Raw genomic sequence first — 18,854 nt, 5'->3', positions numbered from 1 at the left:
ATGATCGCCTGGACAATCAAGTGTCGAAAAGTCCGCTTCGAACAAAGTGTTATTCAACCTCGATACTTGTCAGCGAAACACTGACCTACCGCGATGGTACGCGTTGATCAGTTGTACCGTTGTACGCCCATCAGATTACATGGCAACCGTATCAAAAACCGAACATACTATATGGCGACCATAGCTATCTCCAAACCTACTACACCGATATCTTTTAAAATCTTGGATCACCGTGCATAAATGTGATAAAAGGAATGAATTTCATACAGTCCACTGAAAGTCGGACAGTCTTCATTTCAAAGCAAAATGACCATGTAGCTTGCCAATATTGGCCAATATGGTGGTAAAATCATTTGAAATCAGTTATTATAAGCCCATCAACTATTTTGAAAGGCTATCAGCGTATTACATAACCTATTATGTGTTCCTGCAAGTTTGCAGCAGAAGTAGTATAGTAATTATAAACAGAATCTTAATGTTTTTCATAATTTTAGAGTGACTTAAACCTTTAGATGTATCAGGAATGAAGGAGTAGTGCAAATTTACTGCTTAGCCTGCCTGGAAAAGACCTAATTTCCTCAATGCCGTTGTTCATTATACAGGTAGGGGAAGGTAGGTAAAGACGGACACGTTAAGGGAAATAGTAAAAATCTAGGGATATATAAGTGCAACGACCATGAAAATGTGCATATATTATCTTACACTCATGTTTTATCAGGAAATGTGTTAAAATTTTTAAGTTTCCATCGATTTTTGCGTTTTTTCATGAATGAAAAACATGATTTTTTTCGTGCGGATTTGAAATGTTCGGGTAAGACGGCCTGATATGGGAAAGATGGACACCATAAAGGGTAAGATGGACACCTGTAGAAAACGTTGAAAAGTGAAGAGTTTTACAGTATTTTAATAAATTCTATCGCTTTCCACGTACGTTTTCCTGGTACGTTTATAAACCAATTCTTGGCCTATTGCAACGACGATTCATTCAGCCGTGGTTTTAGGAATTGTAAGAACCGCTTCTAATATATCGTAGAATGCAGCATCTAAAGCTTTATTGAAATATCGCGCACTAACAACTGACGTTGCTCCAGCTTACAGAACAACAGTCTAGAACTTTCTTTAAGGAAATTACTCCGCGAAAAGACCACGACCCCAGTATTTTTTGAGTGACTTGTTAATAGTTTAGTCCATTTACCACCATGTCAAAATTCATCATTTGATATTTCTAATCCCATAGAATTTCTCATCTATTCCTGAATAATGTCGTATCAATGCCTCATCTTTTTATTGCTTAAAGTTGTTCAAGTCGTGACAAGATATTGTATTTCGTGAATCGCCTCATCAGCGTCGAGCGAGTAAAAGCTTAACGAATGGCTACTATTTCTCGCTTATTTCAATACTTTCTCTAGTTGCTGATTGGTTTATAGCTTCAGAATACCCTTATTTAAGATATTTGAAGAAATATATTCATCACCAATTGATATAAGAAGTAAAATAAATCAATAAATTTGGTGTCCATCTTTCCCTGCAACAAAGTGTCCGTCTTTCCCGCTTTGGTGTCAGGATATTTAAACCTCCAAAAAACAATATTTTGTATTGCTTTCAATCTAGTTCTTTCGCTAGTTTTTTCGTTAATGATTACGACAACTCATTCATGAAATAAAACTTCCAGAAATATAAACAATACAAGTTGTACAGCTTAAGATCCGCAATAGTCAAATTAGATCCACAAGGGTGCACATGATTGAAAATTTATTTTGTTCATGGATTTAACCAATTTTGCATATATTATGACAAAAATGTTCTCAAATGTGTTGTTTAAGTTACAATGCTGCATTGTTGATTTTTTCAAAAAATAACTTTTTCATGCATTTATGAGAAGTGTCCATCTTACCCGCAGTGTCCGTCTTTACCTACCTTCCCCTATAATAATTACTGCTTCGAATTGGTTGATTATTTTTGTTCTTGGCTTAGTTACTGAACATGTTTGAACATGTTAATAACATGAATCGAATCTATTTTAGCAAGGTAATGATTAAGACTTAGTGCCCAAGCGCTCATGCATCCCTACAACTTTTTAGATACACTAACAAGTTTACCCAAACCGTTTTATGCATGATTATTCCTTCTGCATTTTAACAGTCTACGCGACATTTTCCACACCAAAACTAATGTTTTTTTAGATTGATGCATTTATTCTAAATAAATTGTAACTTAAAAATACAATTCTAAGGATTCCTTGACAGTTTGCCTTTACCATTAAACAAAATGTGACTTTCTTACTAGCGTAAAGCGTTTAGAAATAAATTGTTTATAATCGATAGCTTTGACACGGCCTTCCACCATTTGTTTTTTGTTCTAGTCAATTGATTAAATTCACGTAGTCTTAAGCTTGATGTCACAAGCATGAACAGTTATTTGTTTATTTAAACAACCATAAAAACGGAAGATTTTTATGACTTCTCAACATGGTTGTATCCATATATTTACTTAATATTCACTTGATTTTCGTCTTTTACTTGTATTAATCAAACTATTATGTAGAAAAACTGACAAAAAAAATTTCTCTATTACCTTAAAATTATGAAAAACAATAATATCCTCTTTAAAATTACACTGATATTTAAATTTGTTAATCCTGACCGTAGAGCACATGGCTCAGGTTATGTAATACGTTGATGACCTCTCAAAATAGTTGATGGGCTTATAATAACTGATATCAAATGATTTTAGCACCATATTGGCATAGTAGCTTGCCAATCTACATGGTCATTTTGCTTTGAAATGAAGACTGTCCGACATTCAGTGAACCGTATGAATGTCATACCTCTTATCACATTTATGCATGGTGATCCAAGATTTTAAAAGATATCGATGTGATTTTTTGCTGAATCTTTTACAGATAAAGTCGAATTATGGCCGCAATAGGCATGGGGTGGTAAAAGTAATCATGGTGTTTGATAAAGAGACTATCAATATCAAAAATCAAAATTATCAAATTATCAAAAATAAGCATTTAAATAGTGCAATAACAACTAAATTATTTAAAAAACTAAAAAAAGTCATTTGATTGGTGCGCAAAAAGTATTCGTCTATCAGACTTTTCGCGTAATATGCGTATAAAAACAACGTTTATGGAATCAAAAAATGTCCTGATCTTGTTTCTTATTGCATTTATGACTATTGGTGACGCAAGAAATCATTTGAACCTTAAAAGGCGTATTTGTTACCCACACATCATAAGACTTGTTCCAATTATTCTCTGGTAGAAAGATTGCAATTTTGGGCCACGTGGCCAAGTTGCATTGAAAAATTTGGTAACTGGTATCACTGAGAGTCTATTAAATCATTTTCATCAGTTTGGTTTTAGCTGGTTTGATGTTTCGGGAAAATGACAATGCTCTGTATGTTCTGCCGCTCGACTGATATTGAAACATGTGGTACTTTTTAAGTACAATTTCTCAGAACTGGGACACAAAGTACTCAAGAACTGCAAGAAAATATGTAAAAATGCGATTAGATTTTACAGTTGAATGCATTGATTATTTAATTATTTCCTTGGGATGCAAATGTGTCCCGCGGTCACTGAATAAACGGTTGCGCTGCAATGAAATTTGCGCGAACTACCGCAAAATCCAAAGGTAGCTGAGAGCGATTAAAACGTAGCTGAAAACGATCCAAACGTAGCTGAAAACGATTCAGACGTAGTTAATTGCGATCCATTCTCATGGATTGCGATCCATAGCAACCGGATAAAAATTCAGAGGAAAGTGAGAACAGGTGTAACATGTCAGTAGAACCTAATTTGAAATAATTTTTGGAATTATTTGATGTTCCTTACCAGTTTTGGCCACTTTTAAAATTTGATTTTTTGGACATTAAACCGCTTCTTTCGTTAGATTAACTGTCAAGGATGGCTGATTACATGGCAGTTTGTCACACTATTAGTGTCAGAAAAATGGTCAAACTCTGATCAAATGAAGGAACGAGGTCTCCCACACATTTTGTAACCTTCAAAAATGGCTAGGATAGGTTATGCATAAGTTAAAGATACGATTTTCGCCATCATGCTCCATTCATTTATCTCCCCCGCCTTTAATGCCTCTCTGACCGCTTGAAGTGCAATTGAAACAACAGAAATGCATTAATTTAGATAGAAGTAACTAGCTGATTGATAATAATAAATTTCGTCACGTCTAACGTAGTGCTTGGCCAGCGTAAATGATTAAAAAACTAAATGGACGAATACTTTTTGCGCACCCATCAAACGACTTTTTTTTGTTTTTTATTTGTTTTGTTTGCTATTGCACTACTTAAATGCATATTTTTTAGCAAAACGTGTGTATTGATGGTCCCTTTATCAAACGTCATCATTACTTTTATTGCTCCATACGTATTGTGGCCATAATTCGCCTTGTTCTGTAAAATGTTCAGCTAGACGAATACTTTTTGGACTGACTGTATGTCGAAACTGCCGAAAATAGGAACAAAAATAGTGTTTGCATTTTCACGAATATCTATAAAAAATACATTTAAATCGGCAAATAAAAAATAGCACAACACAATACGATAGTTTATCGTTCAAAATAACGTCACTTTCATGAAAAGTAATAAAAATTGTAAGTGTACAAGCTGTTTAAGTGAAACTGCTGCACTAACCTGCCCAATATTCGTACATTTACCCTACTTTTATATCCCACGAGGTGCAAAACGAGTTGCTTTCATACCCTGCCAATGACTGCTATGTTTTAACATTCTCCATATTACTCCAATATTCCTGTGGTAACTGGGATCCAACACCATAAAATGTATAATTTCAACAAACTTTCGAAATTGGCTTAAAAGTATATAGAGACTCAAATTACCACATAATATCACAGCCAACGAACCGATCGGCTTTAGTGAGTGGATCAACACTAGATTGATGACTCGGCACGAAATGTATACATTTTCCACCAGTGGCATCATCAGCTATACTCAATGTTGTACAAATGCACAAATGGTGGTGCACGTGCTTCACGTTTTGTGCACGTGGTTGTCTCACTGTCGTTAACTTCACAAAGCCGATACAATGTGAACGATCACCAAACTACACGTCATCAAGGAACGTATCTTCGGTTGTCGCAGAATTATCTTCCAAGGGAACGATACAGCTGCAAATTGTTCGTTATTTTTGCAACACATTTACTACAAAATAAAACACAGCTGAAGCATGTCACAGAAACCCCACGCAAGATCGATGTAAAATTGAAACACCGCACACGTTCCGTACACACGGGTTGGTCTCTCTCTCATATCACGTTTATTTTTATACCTACGTACTACGTTTTTTTTTGCTTCCTCACAACACTACATACGTCATCAAAAACGTTACAAACAATTCACAACCACATACGCACGGCACATTCGTAGCAACCAACATCCGAAGGGTAGATCCTTCATTTACACGTTGAACGAGTCTTTCCGGTCAGGTTAGTGCGGTGTATCTGTGTACAGGTTTCTGTCGTCAATCGTTCTGTGCTCGCATGTGCGGAACATTGCCAAAAAGATCGTTTTCAATGTCTAAGTTCATGGCACGTTTGGGCAGTCGTCGGCGCGGTGTACCTCAGCTGATGCTCATAATGCTCGTGTCGCTGTCCGGTGCGGGAAGTGTGAATAGATGTACCACAAACGAGTGAAAGTATTACCTGTTTGTTCGTAAGTAAAAATGCAATGTTTTGTGTATATCATGATAATAAAGTGGACACCATTTTTACTAAATACATTGGCGCGTATTTTAGGTGATCGATCGTTTTACTCGTGTCTGTGTGTGTGTGTGTGTGTGTGCAAAACAAACCAAACAAATGTCTGCATTTGCGCAATGGATTAAGCGTTACCCTGTAGTACGAGGCATGATTACGTACAGTTTTCTATGGCCAACGGGATGTTTCATTCAACAAAAACTCTCCGGCAAAAAGCTTGGTAAGCGTTCATTACTTAACGAAGTAACCCTGAACCCCGAAGGTGACTGAGTATGGATGTAACGCTTGCAATATTCCACAGATGAAATCGATTGGAAGAAGTGTTGGCGATTTTTCTTCTACGGTGGATTCATTGTCGCCCCATCGTTGTACTGTTGGATACGGGTAGCCTCGATCATGTGGCCAAACCAAAATCTAAAATCAGCCGTTGCCAAGGTTAGTGCGCTTCGTTACATTTGTACACCACGTACGTCTAAAGGTGCGCGATTGTGTTACTCATTCGTAGGCTTTGACGGAGCAAATCAGCTATACACCGATGGCAATGACTGCGTTCTACTTCAGCATGAGCCTACTGGAGTCAAAAACTGTGGAGGAGTCACTAAACGAAGTACGAGTGAAGCTGTTTCCTACTTACAAGGTGAGCTGAAGATAGGAAGAAAATACATGTTTTAAACATTGTGCTTTTGCATTACAGGTCGCACTGTGTATCTGGCCTTTCATACAAACATTCAACTTTTCCGTGGTTCCAGAAAAAAATCGCGTACCTTTCGTCAGTATGTGTAGTCTACTGTGGACCATATTTTTAGCTTACATGAAACAAAAAGAGCAAAAGGAACTCGAAGCCGGTATTTTCGTAAAATAATGTAATGCTCTGTAATGGCAGGAGCTATTTTACATTATCTCAAATGGTAGATACAAAGCCATTGCACCGATTCATACAATGCTGAACGAGGGTCGAGTTAAAGGTTGATTCTTCGTTTACTTGGTAAAACAAGTGCAGTATTTCTTTAAACTACCAGTAACGAGTAGATAGTAACGTCAAAAAGAAGTACTGATCAATCAGACATCAAATCATTGTAGTGTGCGCGAAATCCATGTAATAGTAACTAGTTTTTGTAATTTGTAATCTTATTCGGATATTATTCTACTATGTATAATCTATATATTTCAAAATAAAATATCAACGATAAGTCACGTTAACTAGGAAACATCAATGTCGTAGTTATAACTAAATGAGTATTTTGTACAATTTAGATTCTTTTTATACGACAGTTCCTCCAACCACAGCGCCACATATTAGGCTTAAATGACTGGAAAATCAAATATCCATAGAAAAAAACGAAAGTTCCACAGCCTTATTGGTTTGCTCAATAGATGGCGTATTACAACTCATCATTATATAGCTGTCCTTTTCTCACAATGTGTTTCACCTAGCTTCATCTAATCATGGCCTATATACCCTTCAAACATTACGAGCAAAAATCTATAAGAATGACTGTGTGGGTCAGACACGTGGGTATCAACGGCACGATCATTACTCGAATCTCACTTGATCCAGTTCTAATTGTTAACTCTGGAGTTTAGTATTTTAACAATCGTATCGCCGTTCTAGTTCTAGTGATGCATAACTTCAATGCGAAACCCTATGATAGTACAGGTGTCCTCCGAGATACGACTGTATTTTGGGACCGAAAAAATGTCCCAAAGCAAGGCGTAAGTCAGGGCGTAAGTAAGGCGTATGTCGAATATCTATGAATATAAAGTTCATAACCGAAGTTGAATAGTTGCAATTTATGATATCGTGTATTTTATTTAAAATAATGTTCGATAATGTAATGTGTAATATGTTGGGCCGGTCTGGTGGTACAGTCGTCAACTCGAACGACTTAACAACATGTCCGTCATGGGTTCAAGCCCCGAATAGACCGTGCCCCCATACCACAATGGGCATTTGCCAGGATGAAATTCAAAAAATCAACTTTGTAATAGCGCAATTCCAAATAATAGGTATTAATACTAAGGGTTAAACTAAGAAAAATACCAAATATGAGCTCTTTATCTGTTCTGGTTCTCTAGAAAACACCTCTCAAAGTCGAGATTTGTTAAAAAACGCAGAAAAATCTTCACTTTTTTGGAAAACTTTAAACTTTTGTAACTTTTTCAAATATGAACCGATTTTGATAAATTTAGACATTTTATAAAGGATATTAAGTCAGCTTTATAAACACATAATAAATTTTGAGCTAAGTTAATTATATGCAAAAATATACGATAATAACTGAAGAAACCTCCTGAAAATTTTCATAATTTAAATTTTTGACTTGATGCCATTATAAAGGCCGGGCTACATTGATCGTACTCCGTAGTGTAATTTCGATTTTCACTAGCGCATCTGGTGGCGGCTGGTGGAAGCTTTTTTTGGTCATCAAGGTAATGGTCGTGCCGGATCTCAAATTTAAGTTGTTTTTTCACCGTATTTCGATGCGAAAATGGCTGAAATACGTGAACAACATATTCATCTATCAATTGCATAGCTTTTCCAGTCCAGTTATAGTAAAAACAAGGAAAAATAACATATTTTCTGAAGCGGCTTCAAGTTGTTTAGCAAAATGCTTCGGTCAGCTGCCGCCAGATGCGCTAGTGAAAATCAAAATTACGCTTGCGAGTACGATCAATGTAGCCCGGCCTTAAAAGTGGCGTAGAGTGGCGTTGTCTCATATATGTCACATCATAGTGTAATATATATACTATCAATCTGTGAAGAAATATTCTGCGAAAGTTTGCGAACGTGAATTTTATTGAAGTTTTTTCACATCAACTTTTTCTAAAAACAGACACATGCGTAACTAGGCGGCTCCATAGGTGCCTAGTGTACCGTATTTCGTGTATTCTACAAAAATATATTCTACGTTCTTTTGATCAACTTTCATTTCAATTACGAAGCTGTGTATCTTAGTTTCAGCTCATGTACTTATCTTATATGTAAATTTCTATTCTAACCTAACTTTATCATTAAATATAATGAAGCAAATCAGAACCAAATACCTTTTGGTCCTACTGCAGATTATAGAAGGATATAAAGGCCGGGCTACATTGATCGTACTCGCAAGTGTAATTTTTATATTCACTAGCGCATCTGGTGGCGGCTGGTGGAAGCTTTTTTGGTCGTCGGGGGAATGGTCGTGCCGGATCTCAAATTTAAGTTGTTTTTTCACCGTTTTTTGATGCGAAAACGGCTGAAATACTTGCACAACATATTCATCTATCAATTACAAAGCTTTTCCAGTCCAGTTAAGATAAAAAACATGGAAAAATAACAAATTTTCTGGAGCGGCTCCAAATTGTTTGGCAAAATGCTTTGTTCAGCCGCCGCCAGGTGCGCTAGTGAAAATCAAAATTACGCTTGCGAGTACGATCAATGTAGCCCGGCCTTAAGGAAAGTAATTCTTAAATTATACGCATAACAGGAAAACGTTATGAATGCACCAGCATCTATTGGCGTTTTGGGAGAAGAAACTCCCAAAACTCATGACAAACTAAATATAAGGATAGAGGGGAGATGCTACAAAGAATATTTTGCAAGAAAGAAAATGCATCCAGAAGGACAATTTGTATAATGAGCTGTATTTCTCTGATTCGTTAACCAGTTCAATATCAGTAGCTACACGCACTAAAACAAAGACAGGGTTTAACTTTACAAATGAAGTAAATACTTAGTTTGTAGCTATCGTGCAATTTTGATTTTTTCAGATAGTTGTAAAACCAAGAAGGATTTTTAGTTTTATTTCCCCTTTCTGAAGGCAGTACAGCACTTGGAAAGGTATTGGATGAATATTCAAAGACAAACAATATGTGCTCATTACGAATTTGGGAAGTACTTTATTTCAATGCACCTGCTCTATCTAATTATTTAAATGCCTTTATTCATGTCTTTAGAAAAGTGAACTAGACGTCAGGAGCTTGTAATAGCATCCACCTAAGTTGTGTATGTAAATTTTTAATATTTGCACTACCTGTGAGTAAAAGTGACGAGAATTAGCTACAATTGTCCTATACAAAGCAGAAAAAATTATCTTATTCAAAATTATTAAGGCCGGGCTACATTGATCGTACTCTCTGGTGTAATTTTAATTTTCACTAGCGCACCTGGCGGCGGCTGACCGAAGCATTTTTCCAAACAATTTGGAGCCGCTTTAGAAAATATGTAATTTTTCCATGTTATTAACCTAATTTGGACAAGAAAAGTTTTGTAAAAGGTAGACGCACATGTCCTATAAGCATTGCATCCATTTTCATGGCAAAAAACGATAGAAAAATAACTTAAATTTGAGATCCGGCACGACCATTCCCTCGACGACCAAAAAAAGCTTCCACCAGCCGCCGCCAGGTGCGCTAGTGAAAATCAAAATTACGCTTGCGAGTACGATCAATGTAGCCCGGCCTTTATGTTTTGTTTATATATTATTATTATTATTATTTATTTAATCTTCATTAAGGCCGGGCTACATTCATCGTACTCGCAAGTGTAAAGGCCGGGCTACATTGATCGTACTCCGTAGTGTAATTTCGATTTTCACTAGCGCATCTGGCGGCGGCTGGTGGAAGCTTTTTTTGGTCTTCAAGGGAATGGTCGTGCCGGATCTCAAATTTAAGTTGTTTTTTCACCGTTTTTTGATGCGAAAACGGCTGAAATACTTGCAAAACATATTCATCTATCAATTACAAAGCTTTTCCTGTCCAGTTAAGGTAAAAAACATGGAAAAATAACATATTTTCTGAAGCGGCTCCAAATTGTTTGGAAAAATGCTTCGGTCAGCCGCCGCCAGATGCGCTAGTGAAAATCAAAATTACACCAGAGAGTACGATCAATGTAGCCCGGCCTTAAGGCCGGGCTACATTGATCGTACTCGCACGCGTAATTTTGATTTTCACTAGCGCATCTGGTGGCGGCTGACCGAAGCATTTTGCCAAACAATTTGGAGCCGCTCCAGAAAATACGTTAATTTTCCATGTTTTTTACTTAAATCGGAGGAGAAAAGTTTTGTAAAACGTAGATACACATGTCTTGCACGCATTGCATCCATTTTTGCAATGGAAAACGATGGAAAAACTACTAAATTTTGAGATCCGGCAGGTCCATTCCCTCGATGACCAAAAAAAGCTTCCAACAGCCGCCGCCAGATGCGCTAGTGAAAATCAAAATTACGCTTGCGAGTACGATCAATGTAGCCCGGCCTTTAATTTCGATTTTCACTAGCGCACCTGGCGGCGGCTGACCGAAGCATTTTGCCAAACAATTTGGAGCCGCTCCAGAAAATATGTTATTTTTCCATATTTTTTCCTTAAACTGTACTGAAAAAGCTTTGTAATTGATAGATGAATATGTTGTGCAAGTATTTCAGCCATTTTCGCATCAAAAAACGGTTAAAAAACAACTTAAATTTGAGATCCGGTATGACCATTTTCTCGATGACCAAAAAAAGCTTCCACCTGCCGCCGCCAGGTGCGCTAGTGAAAATCGAAATTACACTCAGGAGTACGGTCAATGTAGCCCGGCCTTAAAGGCCGGGGGACACTGTGCGTACTCGCAAGTGTAATTTTGATTTTCACTTGCGCATCTGGTGGCGGCTGGTGGAAGCTTTTTTTGGTCATCGAGAAAATGGTCATACCGGATCTCAAAATTAAGTAGTTTTCCATCGTTTTTTGTCACGAAAATGGATGCAATGTGTGCAGGACATGTGCATCTACTTTTTACAAAACTTTTTTGGTCGGAATCAATTAAAATATATGGAAAAATAACATATTTTCTGAAGCGGCTCCAAATTGTTTGGCAAAATGCTTCGGTCAGCCGTCGCCAGATGCGCTAGTGAAAATCGAAATTACACTAGCGAGTACGGACAATGTCCCCCGGCCTTAACACTATTTTATGTAGCGCCACCTGGTGGTATGGATGCGAACTACAAATAAAATGTTATTTACTATCATAATACTTTACTACAAACGATAAAAACTAACAATTTCTGCAAAAATAATTTTATCCCGCAATTTGTTCTAAACTGCCCACTGTGCATACGTAGGATTGACTATCCTGCTGTGGTAACAATTAAGTCACTGAACGCCAAGCCCACTTCACTAGTGGGTACAGGCAGGCCTTGACCGACAACGGTTGTTGTGCCAAAAAGAAAAGAAAAGAATGTAATATGTAATTATATTTAACAATATAGAAATTCAAGATAGGGTAGTTGTGGAATCTTTGGAAATGTGTGTATAACGGTTATCAGCCCAGATATTCAAAAAAAACATTAATTTCTTGTCAATGACAACTTTTAACTGTCAAAATCAAAATCGTCGTATCTGCGAATCGTCGTAATTCTAGGGGGTCGTAACTCGGGGGACGCCTATACAGAGGGAATGAGAAAGCTCTCCAAGCGAGGAAGCCCCATTGGTTGTGTATAGACCAACAGATGGCGCCACCAGCCGTCTGCTAAACGAAGTCTTTCTATATTCCGTTTAGGTAGAGAGCTTGAGTCTTTAACACGGTTTTGAGTCATGGTAACACATTGCAAGAAAAGGACAGTAATATAATGATGAGTTGTAATACGCCATCTATTGTGCAAACCAATGAAGCTATAGAGCTTTCGTTTTTTTTTCTATCGATTTTCGATTTTACAGTCGTTTAAGCTTAACCTGTGGCGCTTGGGTTTTTTATCTCTTTAGTTCCTTTTTCCGAAAACCACCGAAAATTCTGAAAATTTTATGCTAGACCTGTAATATACAGTTCTTGAAAATTTTAGAACCATTTCGTAGTGAACATTTTATAGAGTACCGAAAAAATTGTTTTTACAATCATTTTTCAAAAAAAAATCCTATCAACTTTAAACAGCTTTAGTTTAAACATAATAGTGAAATAAAACAATCTATGCACAGCTACAGAAACTGCATCAGTAAATTCAATTTTCATCAGAATATTGCATCGATCGAACGCATTCAAAATTTGTAAAGGCCGGGCTAAATTGACCGTACTCGCAAGTGTAATTTCGATTTTCACTAGCGCATCTGGCGGCGGCTGACCGAAGCATTTTGCCACACAACTTGGAGCCGCTTCAGAAAATATGTTATTTTTCCATGTTTTTCACTTAAATTGGACCAGAAAAGTTTTGTAAAAGGTAGATGCACATATTCTACAAGCATTGCATGACAAAAAACGATGGAAAAACTACTTATTTTTTATATCCGGCACGACCATTCCCTCGATGAATAAAAAAAGCTTCCACCAGCCGCCGCCAGATGCGCTGGTGAAAATCAAAATTACACTTGCGAGTACGATCAATGTAGCCCGGCCTTAAGCCTCCAAAGTCGCTGGCTTCCCGGGTTGCTTGGAATGTGATGTGTTTTTGGTTGCCAGTGACAGGGTTAAATGTACGGAATGAAGCGCCATCTATCCGCGAGGTGAACACACTAACGCACCTAATGCCCTATCAAGGGTTAAAATGATGACGGATGTACCGGAAGTACAAGGGTAGCTGTCAGACCTCGCTTTTGGCATTGCGCTAGCTGTCAAAGTTTCTGTCTCCTACTCTCTCTTTCCGGCATCTTTACGATCCGTGCGTGAACACACTTTTTGGAGTGTTCAATAATTTTGATTTCGCCGCGTTTCCAAACCTTCCAACATGCCGCCAAAGTTCGATCCGAATGAGGTTAAGCACGGTACGTGTGGTGCATTGTTTTTCAGCACGAAAAAGCGACAGAAAATGGGTGTAAAACAGTGCTGAATGTCGTGTGTATTCCCCGTCCTGTGTGCACCACGTATCAGCAGCCCACCCGTGTCGCTTTCGTCCCGGACAAATGCATGTTAAAGCCTGCCAGCGATTTATTCTCAGTTCGCGTTGTGCTTGGCAGATTGGTAGTTGAAAATAGTTCGTTAATAGTGAAGTTTGTTTCCTTTCCTGTTTCTGTTTACAGTTTACCTGCGATGCGTAGGTGGAGAAGTGGGTGCCACTTCGTCCCTCGCCCCGAAGATCGGTCCGCTGGGTCTGGTAAGTGCTGCACTACCATGCAACTGCTCGTAAACATTTCGTACGCACGGATTATTACATGCCCTACCATTTGTTTCTTACAGTCTCCGAAGAAGATTGGTGACGATATCGCTAAGGCGACCGGCGACTGGAAGGGTCTGAAGATTACCGTGTGTCTGACGATCCAGAACCGACAGGCTGCCATTTCGGTTGTTCCTTCTGCCGCTTCCCTGATTGTGAAAGCCCTGAAGGAACCGCCGCGGGACCGCAAGAAGGTGAAGAACAGTACGTATCATGTGGAAGAGAAGAGTGAAAATCTCCCCTCCCAACGCCCGCCGTGATGTGGTATTAATGCAGAAACTTGTGCTCGGCGTGTTCCGTGCCTGTTTGTTTGTTTTTTTTTTCTTCTCGTTTGTGCTACAGTTAAGCATAATGGCAACATCACCTTCGACGAAGTGATCAACATTGCTCGCGTCATGCGACCGCGATCCATGGCCCGTGAGTTGGCCGGAACGTGCAAGGAAGTGCTAGGAACTGCACAGAGCGTTGGCTGCACCATTGATGGGCGCTCCCCTCACGATGTGATCGATGACATCTCGAGCGGTGCCATCGAAATTCCTTCGGAATAAGCCTGCACGTCCTGTCCGTCGTCGGTATAAAAAAAAACATCGTGTGCTGACAAGGTTTCCCTGATGCATCTACCGGCGAACGTGTTAAATAAAACATTAATATGTAAAAAAACACACACACACATATCAATGTAGTTTGTGAATTCTTCCGCCACCCGGGAGGACGGAAACGGAACAATTTATTAGCGAATCTATTTCAGCACACCAGACGGTAGGAAATGTAGCGACCGGCGGTTTCCGAGGGTCGAATAATTTTCACCACCTGGCCACGCTTCAGTCCAAAGTATCGTGCGACCGGATCGCCGGCCTGTATCCTCATCAGCATGTTTTCCTTCAGTTTGTAACGAGCGAGCAGCTCCTGCTTTTCCTCCGGCGTCATTACGACGTGCTCCGGGACAAGCTCGTGCTCGGTTATGTTGATCAGCAGCTCGGATTCGAGAAACTGCTCCAGAATGTATTTCGGTGCCATATCGACGAGCGACTGCTTTGCTGATGGGGTCATACCGGCTTGCACGACGACGATAGCGCGGTGGATGTTTTCCTCCTGCATGCGGGTACAGTACGTTTTGATCGTTTTGATGCCAATCTTGGGTTCGTCCGGAAAGAACACAAACATCTGGTCGGTTGGGTCATCATTGTGCGCTACCAGTACGATGAGATCGGATCGTGCAGGTCGCTTTTCGCTGAAAAAGGCAAGAGACGCACGTTATTGTATGTGGGATTGCAGGCGGAAACTGTAACCATGCGGCAGACCTGGGCTTGTCGCCGAACTGCTCCTTAAACTGTTCCAGCGTTTGATCCAATTCATCCTGCGTTACCAAGTAGCCCCGATCGTGGCTTAGCTGCATCACCGTCTTCCGGATACGCCACAATTTGTAAGTTTCCGCGTCATCATCCATTGTTTATTGGAGAGATGGTAATTTTTCTCGGTTTCCAAAATGATACAGCACGCGCACCTCGGGCGGCCAAACAAATTTCTTGACATGACCGAATACAGGAGAGGTTGTGTCATTTCAAGACATTTGACAATGCAGTTGACAGCTAATGCCGAAACATAACGTTTCTGCTCGAAAAGCTATCGCACAGCATTTGCTAACGCTTTAATTTGTCCGTATCAATAATTTGAATCAATAAATTTGTGTATCAATAGCATTTATTTTACTTCAGTTCATAACATTGGTACTTGTTATGAAATGCGGATCTATTGTGCATCTAAACATCGCCATCGCGGTTGTGAAAACGACGCTTAACAACCACCTCACAATCGAAAACATCGCCGCGCAGATACGCTTGTCATTTGCCAAAATATTGTTTTCGCATCTTCCCAGGTCGAAAGAAAAAAAAGGAAACTACCACCGGAGTGGGTTGTGATTGTATCCGTTCCTCCGCTCACAGGGGAACCATTGGTGAAGAATATGGCCAGTCAACAATCATTCTCGCTACGATGGAACGATTACTCGTCGCACATTGCCAGAGCGTTCGAGTCGCTGCGCTACGAGGAAGATCTCGTCGATGTGACGCTATACTGTGAGGGGCGCAGAATACGCGCCCACAAGATGGTACTGTCCGCGTGCAGCTCCTATTTTAAGGACATCTTCAAGGAGAACCCATCCCAGCATCCGATCATTATCTTTAAAAATGTGAAATACTCCGATCTGGTCTCGCTGGTGGAATTCATGTACCAGGGTGAGGTAGTGGTGCTGCAGGAGTCTTTGCCAAGCTTTCTGCATACGGCCGAGCTGCTCTCGGTCCGCGGTCTGGCCGATACGTGCGACACCATTGAACAGCACCTGCACAGTACGATCTCGGATCAGCCGACCTCCTCACTGGCCCAACAAATACTGCAAACGCAATCACGCAACATGAACAACGCCACGATCACGACGGAGCCCGTATACTTTACGCTACCCTCGAACTCCACCATCGTACCGCAGATAAAGATTGAGTCGCAGCCGCCTGCTTCACAGCAACTGATCAACAAAATTCTACTAAAATCCTCCAACGATATTACCGCCGCCCTTGGCAATACCATCGTACCGCAGGCACAGCAGCAGCAGCAGCAACAGCAAACGCACTCCCAAGCACACTTACAGCAGCCACAACCATCCACAACGGCTACGCAGCAACAGCAGCAACCACAACTGCAAACACAAACGACGATACGCGAACAACACCAGCCAAACCTGGTTTTGAAAGCATCCCACAGCGTTACCATGCCGACACTGGGGCAACCGATCGTCGCTCACGGTTCCGCATCCCAGCCCGATCAAAACAAACAGCAGTCCGCGACTGCATTGCAAGACCTGGTGGAAAGCGTAATATCCATGCCTCGGCCGGTAAAAATAGAGCGCGTCTCCAAGCAAAAGGATACCTCAACGCTACCCACAACAACAGCAGCAACTAAGCAAGCGACCAGTACAGCGGCGGTGGAAATTAAGCCATCCACCAGCTATACATCGCTGTCAACTACGACGAACACTGCAAATCAAGCCGCAAACAGTGGAATGGACATGTACGAGCAGGTACCACAGAGCCACGAAACATCGTACACGGCAAACACGGGCAACGGTGAGGTGAAACTGCACATTTCTGAGTTTATCAATGTTGGTGAAAGTATGGCGACGACCAGCGGGGGAGACAGTAGCACCTACACCCACCCGGAAGGCTTCGAGCTGGTGAATGAGAACATTCCAAACCGATCGGAACCGGACGAAACCATCGAGCCGAGCAGCTTCGAGATGGAGATCGTTGATATGGACGTGGCTGGCATTTTCCCGGACGAAGGATCCACTACGAAGGAAACGACGAACCCGGCGGACGACAGCAGCACTGCAAAGACGCTGGATAAAAAATACAAATGTAAAGTGTGCGGCAAAGGCTTTGTCACCTGCAAATCGCTCAACATGCATCTGCACATACATAGCGGCCGCACCAAATGTGGCATCTGCGGTGCGGTGCTATCGCGCACTGCCAACCTCAAGCGGCATATGAAGCTGAAGCATGAACCATGAGGTCCGACGGCACGTCCGACGTAAACTTTGCCGTGAATGTTGTTTGGATAGTGTTCTGGCAAACATTACTTTTCTTGTTTGTTTCACATATGTATTGTAAAACTGTGTAAAGATTGAAAGTGACTATCTGTTGTTTTCGGCTCACTTTCACACCCTTTCGTGGTACAATCAGCCGTACCGGCGAACTCGTTCGTTCCTGGGAACGTTCGCCGCGACGCTCATTTGCACTCATTTCATAGCCCTCTAGATCAAAATTTAGAAAACCGTATGGATTTTGTTCTGCCCAATCTAGTAGTACAACCCTGCCCACTCATGAGCGACGAATGTTTCTCGTCGAACGAGTTCGCCGGTACGGCTGAATATAGCGTACTGCGATCATCCATCGTGTCGTGAGTGTTTCTATTTTAGATAACAATTTAGTCCATCATTTACACTTTGGGTACTCGCTGAAGAAAAAAGATAAAACCATTTTAAAACGATTTTAATCATTACGTCATTTTAACTAGAATAAGTGCGTGATTATAGCAAGAGTTTTCGTTTGCTGTTAACTTCTAAATGTATCGCGTGATATATGCAGTGCCTCAATCGCAAAAAACGAACTAATCTAGCTAGAGTTCAATGAAGTTTTGTCCGGTTTTCCGATTGAGGCAATGCATATATTTTACGTTTTTGTGAACAGTGAATGAAAGTAGATAAATAAATTTATCATCAATGTAATAAAAACAACACAACTAATTGTCTCATTGGATAAAGCTGAAAATGTTTGCCTTCCCTCCCGTTTGCTACAGTATCGGTACGGTACGATCGTTCTTCAAAAGCTCTGTTGGGCGTAGTGATGGGAATAACCACTCATTCAGCCATACCGGCGAACTCGTTCGTTCCTGGGAACATTCGCCGCGACGTCCATAAGGACCAAAGTCACTATAATTTCTTTGACAGACAGATTCGCCGCGACGCTCATTTTCGATCATTTCATAGCCCTCTAGATAAAAAATTAGAAAACCGTATAGATTTTGTACTGGGCAACCTAGTGGTACAACCCTGTCCACTCATGAGCGACGAATGTTTCTCGTCGAACGAGTTCGCCGGTACGGACGGCTGAATGATTTTACCACTAACAAGGAACACCGAATATTAGCTGAAAACAAGGATTTTAACGAATATTGAGGATTTATTCACGAATATTCGTGAATAACAAGAATTTTACGTTTAATCAGTGAATAATTACCTTTTATACACCTGTTTCCAGCTACGTTTGAATCGCAAACCGCCTGCTTCGAATCGCATGCCACTACGATCGAATTCGTGCATCCACGGAAGAATGGCGCGCCAGTACGGTTGAATCGCGTTCCACTATGGTCAAATCATATGCCACTACGATCGAATCGTGTGGTCAGTGCTGCAAAATGTCACTATCAATGTCATAAAAAAATCTGACTGAAACAAAATCCATATCAG

General features: G+C 40.3%; 4 protein-coding genes across 4 annotated transcripts; 3 read left to right on the top strand and 1 right to left on the bottom strand.

Annotated features, from left to right (window-relative positions):
• The first annotated feature begins 5,404 nt into the window (after window positions 1-5,404).
• On the top strand, window positions 5,405-6,955 carry LOC1279498 (mpv17-like protein). The gene is made up of 5 exons (XM_319223.6): window positions 5,405-5,697; window positions 5,781-5,961; window positions 6,043-6,176; window positions 6,247-6,378; window positions 6,436-6,955. The coding sequence occupies exons 2-5, from the start codon at window positions 5,844-5,846 to the stop codon at window positions 6,601-6,603; spliced, it is 552 nt and encodes a 183-aa protein (XP_319223.5). The 5' UTR covers window positions 5,405-5,697; window positions 5,781-5,843; the 3' UTR covers window positions 6,604-6,955.
• A 6,293-nt stretch (window positions 6,956-13,248) lies between these two features.
• On the top strand, window positions 13,249-14,509 carry LOC1279497 (large ribosomal subunit protein uL11). Its single transcript, XM_319222.5, has 4 exons — window positions 13,249-13,448; window positions 13,704-13,777; window positions 13,861-14,041; window positions 14,180-14,509. The coding sequence occupies exons 1-4, from the start codon at window positions 13,412-13,414 to the stop codon at window positions 14,383-14,385; spliced, it is 498 nt and encodes a 165-aa protein (XP_319222.2). The 5' UTR covers window positions 13,249-13,411; the 3' UTR covers window positions 14,386-14,509.
• An 8-nt stretch (window positions 14,510-14,517) lies between these two features.
• Window positions 14,518-15,390, bottom strand: LOC1279496 (DNA-directed RNA polymerases I, II, and III subunit RPABC1). Its single transcript, XM_319221.4, has 2 exons — window positions 15,139-15,390; window positions 14,518-15,068 (listed from the first exon to the last, which is right to left on the bottom strand). Exons 1-2 carry the CDS (start codon window positions 15,282-15,284, stop codon window positions 14,582-14,584), a joined length of 633 nt encoding a protein of 210 aa, XP_319221.1. The 5' UTR covers window positions 15,285-15,390; the 3' UTR covers window positions 14,518-14,581.
• A 135-nt stretch (window positions 15,391-15,525) lies between these two features.
• Window positions 15,526-18,127, top strand: LOC1279495 (protein abrupt). Its single transcript, XM_061661107.1, has one exon. The coding sequence runs from the start codon at window positions 15,801-15,803 to the stop codon at window positions 17,394-17,396; it is 1,596 nt and encodes a 531-aa protein (XP_061517091.1). The 5' UTR covers window positions 15,526-15,800; the 3' UTR covers window positions 17,397-18,127.
• Window positions 18,128-18,854: the final 727 nt, after the last annotated feature.

This window comes from Anopheles gambiae, chromosome 3, assembly GCF_943734735.2.
Source record: "Anopheles gambiae chromosome 3, idAnoGambNW_F1_1, whole genome shotgun sequence".
NCBI classification, from domain to species: domain Eukaryota; kingdom Metazoa; phylum Arthropoda; class Insecta; order Diptera; family Culicidae; genus Anopheles; species Anopheles gambiae.
This window is presented reverse-complemented; position numbering and strand designations above follow the sequence as displayed.

Bases quoted from the DNA above. Each gene is read 5' to 3' on its own strand.
- LOC1279498 (XM_319223.6), top strand. From the start codon at position 5,844: ATGTCTGCATTTGCGCAATGGATTAAGCGTTACCCTGTAGTACGAGGC. The intron at 5,962-6,042 runs GTAAGCGTTCAT...AATATTCCACAG, and splicing joins ACTCTCCGGCAAAAAGCTTG to ATGAAATCGATTGGAAGAAG. The intron at 6,379-6,435 runs GTGAGCTGAAGA...TTTGCATTACAG, and splicing joins AGCTGTTTCCTACTTACAAG to GTCGCACTGTGTATCTGGCC.
- LOC1279497 (XM_319222.5), top strand. From the start codon at position 13,412: ATGCCGCCAAAGTTCGATCCGAATGAGGTTAAGCACG. The intron at 13,449-13,703 runs GTACGTGTGGTG...TTCTGTTTACAG, and splicing joins TCCGAATGAGGTTAAGCACG to TTTACCTGCGATGCGTAGGT. The intron at 13,778-13,860 runs GTAAGTGCTGCA...TGTTTCTTACAG, and splicing joins AGATCGGTCCGCTGGGTCTG to TCTCCGAAGAAGATTGGTGA.
- LOC1279496 (XM_319221.4), bottom strand. From the start codon at position 15,284: ATGGATGATGACGCGGAAACTTACAAATTGTGGCGTATCCGGAAGACG. The intron at 15,069-15,138 runs GTCTGCCGCATG...TGCCTTTTTCAG, and splicing joins CAGTTCGGCGACAAGCCCAG to CGAAAAGCGACCTGCACGAT.
- LOC1279495 (XM_061661107.1), top strand. From the start codon at position 15,801: ATGGCCAGTCAACAATCATTCTCGCTACGATGGAACGATTACTCGTCG.